Source organism: Micromys minutus (assembly GCF_963924665.1).
Source record: "Micromys minutus genome assembly, chromosome: 22".
Classification (NCBI taxonomy): Eukaryota; Metazoa; Chordata; class Mammalia; order Rodentia; family Muridae; genus Micromys; species Micromys minutus.
The window spans coordinates 46,083,228-46,099,512 of record NC_137957.1 but is presented as its reverse complement, the minus strand read 5'-3'; the positions used below and the strand labels follow the sequence as shown (position 1 = coordinate 46,099,512).

Below are 16,285 nucleotides of genomic sequence, written 5' to 3'. Positions count from 1 at the left end.
TGTTGGGGGGCAGAATCCTGCACCACGCTGTGAAACAGCTCATACTTTGCCAGTGTGCTCAGACAGAGCTGCCATTTCCTTTCTCAGTCTATTAACAACGCAAGGGTTCTTCCACAGGAGCCTGCCTCACCTGTAAATGTTAGTCTTTGTGCACCAGGTTCTGCTTCAGGACTCCCTGCTCAGACTTATTCCCTCTCTCGTCACCTATTATCACAAAGTTTGGGAACCTGAGCTTATACTTGAGCCATCTTGGGACTCAGTTTCCCCCCTGTCTGATAGGGAGGTGGGTACAGAACACTGTACCACCCATACAGCTCCTGGTTACTCTTTTCTTTCTCCCTGCTCCATCCTGTGCACAACCAGAGGTTAGATCTGAGGTCAGCCTCATCTTCAGATGTGGAAACTGCATAAGACGTCATCACCCTGGGGGTCCCCAGCAAGTTCTGAAAGTACTGACCAGCCCAAGTACTGATTCTGGCGCCAAAGCCGTTCCAGTGAGAACTTTCTTGGGTTTGGAGGTCCATAGATACAAGTGGTCCAGCCTTGACTTGCTACAGCCTGCTCTAAATAGCGGCTGGGGAATCAAAAATTGGGTGGAGGACTCCCCGTTTATCTGCTCACCCAGCCCCAGGCTCATTTCTTCTACCCGCTTCTTAAGACAGTTGTCAGCTGGGAGAGAACCAGCTACACCGGGTGAGCTGGGGATATGGATTAGTGGGTACTCAAGTGTTTGCTATTCAAGCATGAGAAACTGAATTGGGGTCCCCAGCACCCATACAAAAGGCTGTGTGGGTGTGTCGGTCCACCTGTGAGCCTATCGGGCAGAGGTGGATCTTTAGAAAAAAGCAAAGTAGTGTATGCCGTGGACTCTGGGTTCAAATGAGAGACCTGCTGCGGTGTGTATGCTGGAGAATGACCCAGAAAGACAGTGGTAACCGTGGCAACCTCTGGCCCATGCACACCTGTGCACATCTGCCGGCATTCTCTCACATACCCCAACCCCTGTAAGCATGCATACACACCACAGATATTCACTAAACTAGACCAACCATGCCGCAGTGTGTCGGGCTTTCAGACATGTGCAGAGCTAAAAATAAACAGGTTTGGTGACTCTAGGCACAGCTCCCAGCCTCAAATTTCAAGTGCTTTTGTGTATCTGAGTTAGCCTCTCTGGTGTTACCAGCAGGTTACTTAATGCCCCAGGCTGTGGGCAGACCGTGAAGTCACCATCTGCTCTGGCTTCTGTGGCCTGACATCATCCGCAGGTTCACCTTGAGCCAGGACAAGTGAAATGTTCCCATAGGCCAGGGGTAAATTATCCCGGCCACGGGCTTCCTGCAGGAAGCAGCTCACTTTTAATTGCCCGCTGTATACACAGGCAGCTCATTGCTTCGGTCTGTTATTTGGAATATAATGTGACTGTGTCGTATTTAAGTTAAAGAAAAGTAAGAGGCAATGGGTTGGTGACTTCAGCTGACAATTCTTTCGTTGGTTCAGTTGGTTCTTTCCCAGACTGGGTTTCTCTGTGTGGCCCTGGCTAGCTTTGAACTCATAGAGATCCTCCTGCATCTGCCTCCAGCATGCTGGGATGAAGGGCGTGGGCCACCACAGCCTAGCACAATGACAAGTCTTAGACCTCAGAATATAGTAAAACTCAACTGAGATAAAGTCTTTGATATAGTGGGTTCCAGGCCAGCCAAGGAAACATCAAACAAGCTTCTTCATTACCCTCCCCCAATCCCTCTAAAGAATTTCAAAACAAACCCCTGTGATACCAGACCTACCTGCCCCGCCCTGCCCCCACTCCCTGCCTTGTAACCCCCGCTTTGCTCTCATCCATTGGGAGCACCCACTGCCTGCCCTTTTGAGGCTAACTCCTTACTCCTAGTGGGCATGATCACCCAACACTACCTTCCCTCCGGCTTCCTTTTTGCTCCTCTTGGTGTCTGCCGGGTAAGCCATGGCCACCATCTTGTGTTCATAAACCCTGACAAAATACCGGGAGTGTAAATCTGCCCCGAGATTTTTTAGTCCCCAGTTCCCCTTCTTGCAGCATTAATACTGCACTGTGGACATTCTTGGCACAGTCCCTGAAGGGGGGCAAAGGTGAGTGAGGCGGACACAGAACAGGAAAGAGTGACTGAGTAGACAAAGTTGTCCCCAGTAACTGCCCAGGCTAGCTTGACCAAACATTTCACTGTTTAAAATCTGAAGCTAAACCACATTGTTTTTCGTAGCGGAAGAAAAATTGAAATCATCCAAGGAATTATTTTGTTTCTAATGGTAGTTTTAGGAAAGACGGGGTAGAGAACAAGTCTGTATTTCTCAGAATTTCTTGCAGGGGTAGGCTGCCTTAGGGCGTACGCACGTACAATTCTTGGCTTTCTCTATCCCTTGTCTGCGAAAACACCCGTGTAGGAACATGAATAAACAGGCTAGGGAGGAAGGCCCAGCAGCCACCTGCCCTGAGGCAGGGCTGGCACAGGCCAGTGTGGCCTGTTGAATCCTGGCAGCCTGTTACTCCACACAGAGCTGAGGGTCACTGAATTGATTAGGGCTTGGGTTGCAAAATAGGCTTCTGGGTGGCATTATCATGACCCAGGCAGGGGTTTCTGAATCAAGGCCCTCTGGTAATCTGGGGAATATGGGGTGTGTGTGGCCCATATGGAGCAAGGCTCAGCCCTAAAGTCTGTTGAGCTCCAGGCTGGAAGTCCCAGACACTGGCCCTAGCACAGGTCTGCCTGCTTCCCTGCTTTGGAGCCTGTGCTCCTTGGTAAGGAGGGACGACCAATTGAAGAAGTCCTGTTTTAGAATATTCTCTTGCAGGCCAACATAGGGCAGTGCATAAATATACATTCCCATGAGGAGACTGGGAAACCAGAAGACCATCACTCCCATGGTTGGAGTCGAGACTCCTTTAGGACCTAGTTCAGGGTCTACTGTACACTGGCATCCTTTCCACGGTCTCTCTGAAACTGTATTACGTTTTCCATTGGTGTTTGATGTCGTGAAAGGGTCGGGGAGGATGGGGGAGTGTAATGAGGAGGAATAGCCCATGCTATGACTTGTGGCTAACGACCCCTTGACCATGGGTCAGACCCCTTGGCCTGCATCACTGTATCCTTCAGCCCAGGGCCTGCTTTGTAAACAATGCCATTCAACGAACAGATGTCCACGATTTTCAACCCCATCTATAGGCGAGGAAAGAGAACTGTGGATTGTGGGATTACCCAAAGCTACACCCCTCCTGGAAAAAGATGGAGCAAACGGCCTCTGTCTTTCTTTCACATGCCCTTGCTTCAGTTATCACCAGGATCTCAGCATCCACTGAGCAGGCATCTCGGAAGAGGATGCCCTGCAGGACACAGAGCAGGTGGCATGGGGTGATTAGTCAATGAAAGGAAATCTGCCAACCCCAAAGAGAAGACTGATTCTGGTATGTTTAACAAGAGATGGGAATTGGTTGGGCCAAGTGTACCTTTGACAACAGTCAGCACAGGGCAAAATTCACAGCTCCACAGCTAAGTCTGCTGCTACTACTTATGGCTTCTACATTTAACTATAGGGTAGCCTGACTTAAAGGCAGACTGTTTTACACATCACATAGTGCTGTCTAGACTGGAGAACATTTATGAATGTGGCTGTAGTGTGTCACACACATACCCACACACCCACACACACCCCTGAGCCTCTCACCCCAAGCTCGCCCTCAGCCCCGTGCTAGAAAGAAGTGGATCTGGGGTAGGGGAAGATGTGTAATTTAAGATATTTGGTCGTTTGTTCGCTTCTTCTCTCTGTGAGCATTGGGAGATGTGAGAGCACTTTGTAACGTCACACAAGGCTGCACAGTCCTTAGATGGCTTGGCCACAGGAGGAGGGACATCCTTTCCTGTTGCAACTACTGCCTTTGCCTGTGTTTCCTACCACCTCTTGTCTTGAGAACATGGTGAATGTGACATGATGTCCTCCTGCATGTGGGGCCTCATCAGGAGAGAGAGAGAGAGAGAGAGAGAGAGAGAGAGAGAGAGAGAGAGAGAGAGAGAGAGAGAGAGAGAGAGAATGAACAGTCACAGTCATGAGGACTGAGGTCATGGCCTGAAAACTGCATTCCCTTCTTTAGCTGATGGGGATTTGGAAGAAGGAAGTTGGGCTGGTCCTGGGGTTGCTTTTGAGGTTCAGGTTGTTTACCTCCCTGCCTTGTCTGAGTCTAAGGATACAGATACCAACTGTACTAACAGCAATGATGGCTACAGCTATTTTGAGCTTACCAGTAGTTTTAGGTGACATTACATTACAAGACCAGGTGCTGTCTAGTCCTTTGGGGCGAACAAATTTGACCTCCATGTGTAAGCGCTTCACTTGCTGTGCCTTGAGGAACCAGCAGGAGTTCAAGTTTGCTTTGAGGAAGAGGGGAAGGTACTACCTACGGATGCTAACTCTGAGTAAAAGCGGCAAATGTTTACCGAGGAGTTACGTGGTCCAAGCAATGTCTCAAACATCTGCCATGTGGTGTTTGCAGGGTCCACAAAGGAAATTTAGTTAGTTCCCTACTAATGGAAGAGGAAACTGAGACTTGGTGAGGTTATGCAACCCGCCCAAGGCCACACAGCTAGAGAATGGCACCGAGCCATGTTTCTAACCTTTACTCCACAGAATCTGTGCACTGGTCTGGCTGATCTTTCACCTTCTAGAGACAGATACACATTTAGGGTTTGTGGTTCTGAGTCTCCGTTCCTAACAACTTTTAGAAAATGTCCTTTTTGGCGGTCTGGGTCCTACACAAATAAGCCTGGTGTGCAGCAAATGGGAGAAGAAGAAAGAGGAGGTCGGTTGTTGTCTAGTGTCCTGAAGGGGTAGAGGGGGAGGGGTCTAGAGGGAGTGATGTGGCTGGACCAGTTGGAGGGAAGGCACGCCGCAGAGGCTGGCACTAGAGGGATGCAGTGTCTCTGCACACAGAGTTAGATGCTTAGTGAGTTCTGACTTTCGGATTCTTGTGATTGTTTTCTGGTTTGCACTAGCTGGCTGACCTTGGAGGGGTCATCTCTACAGTGGAGGCCAGCCTCTGCTTGGCAGCTACACTCCGTTCGGTGGTCCCTGGCTTTTGTTTCCCCAGACTTCCCATCCATTTGCAATGGGAACAGAAATGGACCCCTGGCGTTTTCAATGGAAGATGCATTGTGTTCCCAGAGAGGTTTCGGTCGGAGGGACAGTCACCCTGGTTTTTAATGATTGTGGCGCCCTTTGAGTTTCTGCTGTGCTGACTGGGGCTTGATGAGAATGTGGACGTTTTCCTTTAATGCCCAGTTGGAAGCATTGCCTTGGCAGGGGCACCATGAGACTCTTGGCCCATCGCTGGACTTCTGCAGGGAATGGACAGTTGGGCTCATTTTCTTACATGTTAGAATGACCTTACCTCCCTGACCCCGGATGATGAAGGAATGCATCACTATCGTGATCTGACAGTTGGGCTTCCTTGAGACCAAGCTCAGCCTGCTGCGCACCCAGAGGGGTGGTTTCTGACCTTGGCCCATCTTTAGTTTTTGAAGGAATGTAGAAGTTGGTCCAGCAGCCACCCACATCCTCCAGGGCCTGTGTGTGTTCACTGTCTGTTTCATCCAGAAATCAGCTCGCTCCCAGGATATAGGCCTCACTCAGCCAAGATAGAGCTCCTTAGTCCTGGTTTTCCATCTGACACAGCAGAGGAGGCTCTTCTGGCTGCTTACTGAATGGGGCTGGCACGAGAGGCCGGGTAGCTCTGAGCCTGGCACTGTAGTTACAAGGGTCTCTGGAGCTGGATGGCTCATTCTACTCTGTGCAGTTTTCTTTAACCAGCGCCAGGGTCCACCCAGAAGCTAAGGAGGACAGTGCTTCTACTGGGTCCCCCACTGTGCTTCCTGTGTGTTATGGCTGAACCACTTTTGATCACCAAATGGGGACAGAATGTCAGAGAGTTCAGAGATCATTCTTAGATGGCTGTTGGGCATTTAACTTTTCCCTCCTTTCATAATACTTTTATTTATCCATTTATTTTAGTGTGTGTATGTGTGTGTGTAGTGTGATGCGTGCATGTGTGTGTGTGTGTATGTGTGTGTGTGTGTCTGTGTATGTATGTGCGTGTTGTGTGAGATCTCAGGTAGATGTGTTTTATTGTGATATTTTTCTATTTATCATTGACAGGAGCTGGGCAGGGCAGAAGTTGAAGTTGCTCAGGGATGTGGGACTGTTCTTGCTGTGATAGGTTGGAAGCCACCTTGTGGTATCACCTGTGAAGGTGTAGTCAGGTGTAGACTGCTTCTCACGTGAACTTGTTCTTTTGCAGATAACACCATGTCTTATTACCTAGAGGGATGGGCTGGCTGCCTGTCACTTGGGATAGGATGTACATGTGAGGAAAGTAGGCTGGGAGGACACATTTGGGAGAACTAAGTAGACTTACAGTGTGGCATTCCAGTGCCTGGTAGGCTCCCTGTTTCTGTCCCTTGCCAACTTGTTTGTGAACAGAGACAGATCCAGAAGTCTGTTTCCTCATTAGGCTCCTGTTACTGTCTGATGTCTTCTTTTCCTGTCTGAGGAGTCTGTGGACGGGGCCTGGCTGTTCTCTACCAACTTGGATTCAAGGGCTCTTGGATCTTTTGGAACTGATGGACTGGGCACAGGGAGAAGCTGTCACCTTGTTTGCTTTGTTCTGGTTTGTCTCAGACACTTTGTAATGGTGTGTTCCTTGGTCAGAGGAGGATGGAGGAAGGGTTTACACATTATAAGGAAATGTGTAAACAGAGCCTAGGTGAGATCCTCAGAGAGGAGCTGAAGTCTGGACTGGCTTTGGAATTGGCCACACAGTGATTTTTTTTTTCTCTTTAAGTCTTTGTCTCAGCTTCACAAGGAACTAAATGCTTAGAATTACCTCCCATAATCACAGTCACCCTGCGAAGCCACCTCAACCTTTTCCCCCTAAAGGATCGATTGGGATTCCCAGAATAAATGAACTACAGTTGGTTAAACAGACACTGCGTAAAGAAGAAGAAGAAGAAGACCCAAACCCTGGGCTGTGTATAAGTGGAAGGCATTGCAGGGGTTGTTCTGGAGCTGTTGTGGTCTTTGTCAGTTTGGCCAACAAGCAACATCTGCATTTATTTTTCTACCCCCACCAACAATGGCTGATTTGCTTCTGTTTAGTTCTCTGAGTAACATTTCATTTCCTGACTTTATAGGTTGCTATAAAATCCATCCGTAAGGACAAAATTAAGGACGAGCTAGACATGGTTCACATCAGACGAGAGATTGAGATCATGTCATCCCTCAACCATCCTCATATCATCAGTATTTATGAAGGTCAGTGACTCTCTTTCCCCTACTTTTCCATTAGTTACTGCTTCACATACCGCAGGGGCCTTGCCAAGACTTTGAGGTAATTGCCCTTCTGGGCAGGAGCCAAATATTTTGCTTCACGATATAAAAATAGCCAAACGTTATCTCCTATCTGGTTATGTTGAATGCAACCCGATACACATAGGGCAGCTCATCTGAGTCATAAAACATCTTTGCCCACCTCCCCCCCACCCCCCGCCATCTTCTCTCTTGGCTTTAGCTGTTGCTAAGTAACCTGTCTTAACTGAAAGCCCGTAGTGGAGAAAGACAGGTTTCTTCTTTCTTTTTCTTTTTCTTTTTCTTTTTTTTTTTTAAAGGCTGTTTGCTGGGTGACCAGTAACTGTGGGCACATTTCCAGCGCCAGCCCTCAAACCTAATGGCCATGCTGGGATGAACAGGTCTAACACACGATTGTCTTTGAATTGGAAGTAAACGCAACCGGAGGAGGCATGGAGAAGGAAGGCCACCGAGCCTTCCCACGTGGAGACTTGTGGCTGGTGTCCATAAAACACAGGGCAGGGGAAAGCTTGTAAAAGTGCTGGTGCTTCATTTTAGCTTTGGGTCTTTACAGGAAGAAGTGGAGTGTCTAAGCCTCCCATAGCACCAGCCTGCATATTCTGTAGAATACATCACATAAGTCTGTCCATTACGACAGAGGCTGACATCCAGATACTGTTCACATTTCGACAAATAATTCTTAACTTTTTTTTAAAAATTAATTTCTCTATATATTTATGTGGTTTTTATTTGGGGCTAAATTATACAGTTCAGGCTCTTTTGCTAGCTTTGCTCATTTACACCATGTATATCTGTGTCAATAAAGATTTCCCATAATGACATTTTACAAGGGTTTATAATATTTCATTTACTAGGGGCATACCATAATTTATTTATTTATTTATTTATTTATTTATTTATTTTGTCAAACATTACTGTTACTCCAGATTTCTGGTTGTTATAAAAAAGGTTTTATGGACCTCCACTTATACATTCATTTCTGATTATTTTCTCATGAAAAAGTACTGCTTTAAAACTTACTGTCTCCAAATGTTTCCCGAATATATGCAAATATGTGAATAAAATTTAAATACATTTAAAATACATTAATAGATTAATGTAAATATTATTAGTTTTCTCGGAGGGGTGTGTGTGTGAGACAGGGTCTCACTTGTCTGAAACTCACAGAAATCCTCCTGCCTCTGCTTCCTGAGAGCTGGGATTAAAGGTGTGTGCCATCACCCTGACCTCCCCAGAATATTTTCAAATACGTGGTTTAAGTCAGAAAAAAATGAACTTCCTTTTCATATCTAATCTATTAAAATGTATCAGGTAAAGGAATTAAGATGGTGGCCCTGGATTTTTAAAAATCATTTTTAAAAATTGATCTCATTGTTTGTTTCTCTTCGTTACTAAAGTCAACAGTGCCTTTTCAACTTTTTATTTTTTATTTTTGGATATCCTTTCAGATGGAGTTTAAAATATTTTTATTTTAATTTTTAATGACATAACTCTTATTTGTGTGGTATATGTCTGGGAGTGCAGAGCCCATGGAGGCCAAAGAAGGGGTCAGACTTGGGTCCTTTGTAAGAACAGTAGACCTAACCACTGAGCCATTTCTCTCACCCAGTCACATACACCTCTTGCAGTGGCCTCTAGAGTGACCCGGTCGACAGCGACAGCGACAGCCCCAGCATCATTTAGAGATGAATCAAGACAAGTGTCAGGTCCTCATCGGGGACCACAGAATGGAACACACTAGAGGTAGGGCCAGGCAGTCTTTAGGCTCAGCAAACTTGGGGACCATCGACTTCCCCACGGATCCCCGCTGCAAATCTGTGTGCTGGGCAGGTCAAATGTCCCCATTTTGTAGATGTGGACACTGAGACCCTGGAAGGGTAACAATGACTCGTTGGGTGTGCTAGTTTGCTCTCCTAATGCAGCTCCGCAGGCTGGCGGCTTCAAAAGGGAAAAGCCTGTTTCCTTTCATTCTCAAGACTGAAAGTTGAAGCTTAAGCTGATGACATTGAGAGCTGTCTCCAGCTTCTTCTCCCTTGGGCACATAGAAGGTCACCTTCTCACTTCATCTTCAGAGAGTCTTCTTTATAGCCTGTGCAAGAGCCATTCCTCTGGCCGAGCTAGACTAGGGTCCATGCCAAGGGCCTTGCTTAAACTTAATTATCTCCGGGAGGACATTTAGGGCCATATCTTGATGTACAGAGCACCTTAGGACTTCAGCCTGAGTTTTGAGCAGGGGACACAATCTAGCCGGTCTCACAGTTGGCTGGCGGCCCTAACACTGGAGCCCCCCTGACTGCATTTTTTAATCCTGCCGTGCCTTCACCCTGCTTTCTGACCTCGTCCCTTGCCCTGCTGGCTCTGTGGCCACTTCGACTGGCCTTTTGGTTTTCCTGACCTCACTACCCACTCAGGCCTGATGTTTGGCAGAGGAGGGTCGAGGCAGCAGGGGACAGAGGGGAGGGACTGCAAGGATGGGAGACTGGGTACAGGTCTACCATGCACAGACTGAGGGGTGTCTTTTCTGGAAACTGAGGGATGACCGGTGAGCCAGGAGCCTGTGCAGAGTGTGGACACTCGTACACGCGCTCATTTGCTTAGTGGATCGCCTAAGGGGTCCTTTGAGCATTAGCCAAGTGAATTGGTGCTGTTAAAACACTTGACAGTTTCTTTTTCAATATGGACATTTAGAAGCGCTCTATGCACACATCTTCATGAGCACGTGTCTGTGAGCACGTATCTGTGCCAGTGTGTACCTGCACACAGACAAACACACACACAGATCCACCAACACCACTGGCTGCAGCCTGACAAACCAATAATGTGCCTCGCCCAGTTGAGTGAACTTTGGGTTCTCCCAAGGGAAGGGGCATCTTGTTTGGCACTGAGGGCTATTAGAGCGTTATCATCCCAGGGGAAAATGGCATTCTAAAGTACCCACTGTGCCCAAGGCCCCATCACCCTTAAAATACAGAGCAAAGGATGCAAGCTCCACTCCTTATAAAAGGTGACATGCAAGAAGGGGAGATGTACGAGCTGAACAGTGGCCCTGTCTGGCTGACTTGGGCGAGATGAGCCTTACAGGCTGGGTCGAAGCCTTTGGGAGAGCTGGGCTTTGCAGGCAATGGGAGCACAAGTGGGGATGCTCGACAGCATTCCTGCCCATAATCTGGAGAAGAAGCTCGAGGCCCACCCCTGTGTGCTCAGGTGGTTCTAAGCTCTTTACTCTCAGGCCTGAGAAATGGTGACTTCGGCGAATCAGCTCTGCTATTTGCTGCATCATAAACTACATCTTTCCAGAAGCAGCTTCTGGGGTGAACTGTCCTGTTGACTCTCTCTGGCGAGGGTGACTTACCCTCAAATGTGTCTACTGTGAGTGGATGCAAACCGTCACCGGCTTCTATTGCTAAGTTAATGAGGGAAGAGGAGTGGGTTTTCTAGTGTGTGATGCTGGGGTAACCTAATCTCAGGGAGAAATCTCAGTCAGCACCTCAGGGTGGACCCCTGGTTTCCACTCAGAGGGACTCCATTCTCTCAGCAGGGAGGCAGTTGACAACAGGAAAAAAACCGCAGAAAGGGGAAGTACAGGAATTTTCAGCTCGGCCGCCTAGAATGAAAGAGATAAAACTGGATTTTGTCTGCGGTTCTGATTTCAGGACTGAGTTCAGACATCAAAGGCTGCCTGTCTCACCCCCACTTCCCCTTTGAAAGCCTAGGCAACCCTGTCCGCAAACCCTCTGGAGACTAATACCTTTACTGCCCAGCAAAAGGCTTGGGAATCCAGCCTCCCATCTGGTCGTTGTACCACATTTGAAAGCAGAAAGGTGGGGAGTGGGGGCCATGAAGTCTGGGTCCTCAAATGCATGCTGTCTGTTGGGGTTCTGGAAGTCTCTCTTCTTGGCTGAGTCTGATGACATCATTTCACTGGATCATTATGTTTTCACGTGCTGAAGAGGGCTGACCTTCATTCCTTTCATCTTAGGTAAAGGGAATCCTGTCTCCTGAAACACACAGAAAGGCTTATTTTGGTATTCATTACCTACAATAGATTTGTCTGTCTCTGTCTGTCTGTCTGCCTATATCTATCTATCTTATCTATCTATCTATCTATCTATCTATCTATCTATCATCATCATCTATCTATCTATTATCTATCTATTTTTGGGTTTTCAAGAGAGGGTCTCTCTGTCTAGTCCTGGCAGTCTTAGATCTCTTTGTAGACCAGGCTGGCCTTGAACTCATAGAAATCTACCTGCCTCTGCTTCCCTAGTGCTGGGACTAAGGGTGTGTGCCACCACTGCCCAGCTTATCTTTCTCTTTATTAAGAGTGTTTAAAAAAATGATTGTTAGTTAAACTTTAAAAAATGAAGGAATGAAACAGTTAAACTTCTCTTTTTATAATCACGGCAATCTCCTGCCCTGCCTGTGAGCCCTGCTGTTCTGGAGAAGACGTAGGAGCCTGAGTTCTCAAATAATCTTTGTGTTCTTACCATAAGGCACTATGGATGACGTCATTGTTACTATAGGATTACATGTGCAAATAAACAGGACTGCTAGGCATGTGTTGGGGTCAGCTTAGTAAACACTGGAGAATTGTTTTTTATTGTATTGTATGTGTAGTATGTGCATGTATGTGTTCATCATGTGTATGTGTGTGTGCATGTATGTATTTGTGTGTGTGCATGCATGTGTGAGTGTGTATGTGTGAGTGTGCATATGTGTGTGTGTCCTAGGTTGATGTTAGTTGTCCTTGATTACTTTCCACTTTATATATTGAGGTGGGGTCTGTCATTCAAACTCAGAGCCCCCTGATTTGAGTCTATTTCTATCTCTTGTATACTGGAAATACAGACAGGACCCATGGCCACTTGGCTTTTACATGGGTTCCGGGGATTCAAATTTCAGTCTTCGTGCTCATGTGGCAAGCACTTTACCACTGAGCTGTCCCTTTGTCTGGTCATTACAGCTATGCTACCTAGGGCTACGTGAGATGCCCCTCTGGTTGGATAGAAACTTATTGGGGAAGGGGGTAGGGTGAGACCATACTACCCAGGTCCATGAGTTTTCATATTAGGTGAACGTGGATACTCCTGTGGAAGTTTGTGACTCAGTAGTCTGCCCCTTAACCCCAAGGCTTCTGATTAAATTGGTCAGGCTGAGAAACATGGGGTGACCTCTGAAACCAAGAGGACAATAAACATTGCTCTTGAAACCAGTTGTAGGTTGATGTCAAGGTGATACATGATTGGACAGTAGAGAGTGGGCGGAACAAACTTTTGGGAAAGCAGAAGAGGAGGAGAAAACAGGAGATTAGACAGGAGGCAACATGGAAGCAGACGTGGATGTTTCTCTTGTCACATCTCTAGATGGATAAAGCTGTTATGATTATTTCTAAGGGTTTCTATGGGTCAATTTATCTTATCTAGGTGGGCAGTTTTTACCTTTGTTCACTGGTTGTAAGTTTATTGTGTAGAGGGATTGTGGATTGAAAATTTAACATATAAACCTGTTTGATAAGTTATTGATTGTTGAGTCATGACTTTACCAGGCTGTGGAGGACAGTGTGTGAAAGCAATGGCTGAGGGGCAGCTGGAGTGTGCAGTTCCAGCTCTGTTGTCCTCTCGAGGTGAGGGCACATGGGCCTCTGGAATGAAATGTGTGGGTACCAGGCTTGAGAACTTACTTAGGGGATTGTGATTCAGATCCACACTGGAGTGGCTCCCTCAGAGTGAGAACACCGGGGCTGGTAGCAACAGAACAGAACCTTACTTAATATTTACAACAACAACCAGTCTTGGTATAATCATCTGTCATCAAAGAGTCACAAAAGGCCAAAGTCACCAAAGAGCAGCGAGTGACACCTTTAGTCTTGGGTTGACTTTGTAAAGCATGTGGATACCACCCTCCTCAGGGACCTCAGAGCACCATGAGACCGTTTGTTGCGCTAGGCAAAGCAGTGCGTTGTGCTTCTATTTTTACTCTTTCAAACCTATGGCGAATTGCTGGGCATTGATTTACTTTACTCCTCTGCTGCCAGCCCCATGAGTTCCAAGTGAAATCCTTTCAGGCTGGGCCCAACTGCATGGCCCATCTCTGGTCACCAGTCCCCTAGGGCTCACCTCATTCGAACTGTAGGAGTGAGCATCTCAGTTGATCACAGTGCAACCACATTTTAAATGTTTCCTGTGAAATTAGCTCCTTGACCTTCAAGTGTATTATTTTCATTTGATTACATCCAAGCCACTTTTTTTTTTCTCTAGAGGCCGGAGATTAGAAATAAAACAAACAAAAAACAAATGTTTCTCCCTGATTTTCTTGCCTCGCCCTCTTGAGTTTCCTGCAATTCAATATTTTCTAGTGCTTTAAATAATGCCACTTGAAGCTGATTTTTTTATAAAGAAGAATAAATGAAACTATATTGTGTTTAATACAGGGCCTTTTGAGATGAACTGGAGTCATTTAATCATTTGCTTATACCATCAAGAACATGCATTTAGGAAGGAAGGGTCGTGACCTTCCAAGTGTGGTCTTAAGGAAGGCCTTAGGGACTTTTTGATTGGAGGATTTGTGCCTTTCTCTAGTACCTCCATGAATTCTGACAGAGAGGTTATTCTGTAACTGTTATTTGTGTTGTTGTTATTGTTGTTGTGGTTGTTATTGTTGTTGTGGTACCAGACTCACTGTACTGTCACACTGACGGCCAGCTTCCAACCACGGACTGAAACAGTGGCCCTGGTTAAGAGAGCTGGGCTTAGGGATAGAGAGATTTCTCAGTGCTTAACAACGTTTCTCACTCCCACCAAGAACCTGCATTTGGTTCCCAGCACCTCCATGGTGTAGCTGTTAACCGTCTATAACTCCACCACACTCACAAGCTCACAGCCACACATAGATACACACACATACATGTATCCTATAACAAAAATCACTAATAAAAGAGGGATGGATGGAGGAAGGAAGGGAGAGACGTGCACTTGACTTTTCAGGGGAACCACCGGAGTCTGATGTATGTACAAGAGAACTCACTTCCTGTATCATTGCTATCTCATCTGTCTGTCCATCTGTCAGTCTGTCTGTCTGACTGTCTCGGTCTGTCTCGGTCTGTCTTCCTGTCTCTGTGTGTCTGTCTGTCTCTGTCTCTTAAGCACACACACACACAGCACAGATAGACAGATAGACAGACAGACAGACAGACAGACACACACACACACACACATACGCACATACTCACAGGCACACACACACACACCAGTACAGATATGTGCACTTGTGGGCCGGTTCTGCCTGTGGAGCTCTGCAGCCCTGGCTCTCACCCGTGCTCGCCTTCCTTCTTACACCACAGTGCTTGCTACCCCGTCTTCACAGTGAGGCCACACTGAGAGTAACAAGCTCAGTGGGCTGGTTACTCATGAGCTACAGTGGAGGGAGGGCACTGACTCTGTCTTCTCTTCTTTGGTCAGGTGGCTGGCTTTGGTGAGCCAAGTCCCCCCAGCCAAGCCTCCTGCTGGGTCCCTGTACTTGTTTAGGAAATGGACTGTCAGTCTGGAGGCCTTTCCTTCTACTTGGGGTGGTTGTGGGCATTCAGATCTGTTAGCAGGGGTAATGACTGACTGTAACTCATGTGTCATAGTGACTGGTAGGCACTCCCCACCTTACTCCCCTCACCCTCTTTTTCTTTGGTGTGTGTGTATGTGTGTGTGTGTGTGTGTGTGTGTGTTTGCACACATGTGCTGAATTTGTGGCAGTACCTATGGAGCCAGTTCCACCTCAGAGCCCTGCTAAGTTGCCATGGAGATGCAGATGCCCCCGCTTCCCCAGGCACATTTAGGGAGCTGAAGTTCAGTGCCTAGTGCAGGCTGATGCCCTTGACCTGTCTTCCCTCTATCTTAGCCTTCCTTTGCCCTCCTAGAGTTTGGTATGACCCCTCTTTCCAGTATCTATTTGATTTTCTTTTTTCTTTTCTTTTCTTTTTTTTTTTTTTTGAGCCTAGGTCTCTGTAAGCCCAGTCTCCCGATTCACCACTACACCCAGTTATTCTTTGACTCCTTCTGGATTCCGTGAAGTCTACCTCTGGACTGGGTGGGTGGCCAGGCTGGGTATGGTTCTCCTTAAGCTACCGGCCAACATGCCCCGTGTTGGTGAATTGTAAGACAAGTGCGAGCCAAAAAGCCTTCATTGTCCAAACTGGGAAATGCCTGACCGTGATTCAGCTCTGACCACCCCATTGACAATGGGAGCTTTTAGTCTAGCGGTATTTTCTCACCCTGACTGTGGGGTTGGGGGGGAGGGCTTGCAGACTTCACAGGACTATTTTGTAAAGCTGTGGGCCCCTGAGGTATTTGCAATTTAGTTCTTGGGAATATACTTCTGAAGAATTAGTCCTGTACTGACTCAGTGACTAATTAGGTGGCAGCCGACTCTTTCAAGAAAAGATTCTTGTCTTTCTGAAATGAAAAGCAGGCTGGGGGTTCCTGTGAGAATCTTCCTCGTCTTTAATAAAAGCAAGTGTTCTCCCACCCCTCCCCCCGCCCCGGGGAGTGGAAAGGTGCTTCTGGCATTTGAAGACATCAGTAAGGGCACACTGTGTGGTGTACGCAGAGGTACCCTAGACAGACAGAATCCAACGCATACTGAGAACTCCAACCAGTCTGCTAACCCTTTCTCCTTTTGCTTAAAACCATGTGATCCACAAAGGTATCTTTTATTTCCACAGGAAGAAATTTTCCATTTTCGAGAACCACCTGCCTCCATCCAGAGCATCCTGTAAATTGACCCCCACCCTACTTTCCTGCTAAGAGGCCTGGTGTATATTTGTCTCAGAAATGGCCTGTGGATGGTTAAAAATCCTGAGATGCCCCCTCCAGAGTGTTTTTCCCAGCCAGAGTTTTTACATTGTGCACTT

At 47.0% G+C, this 16,285-nt stretch overlaps 1 protein-coding gene across 1 annotated transcript in view; it reads left to right on the top strand.

Annotated features, from left to right (window-relative positions):
• NUAK1 (NUAK family kinase 1) overlaps positions 1-16,285 on the top strand; it is a 60,181-nt gene that overhangs the window by 21,940 nt on the left and 21,956 nt on the right. The window contains exon 2 of the mRNA XM_080935648.1: positions 7,212-7,332. Coding sequence (XP_080791774.1) covers positions 7,212-7,332 — 121 coding nt within the window. The remainder of the gene's footprint in view (positions 1-7,211; positions 7,333-16,285) is intronic.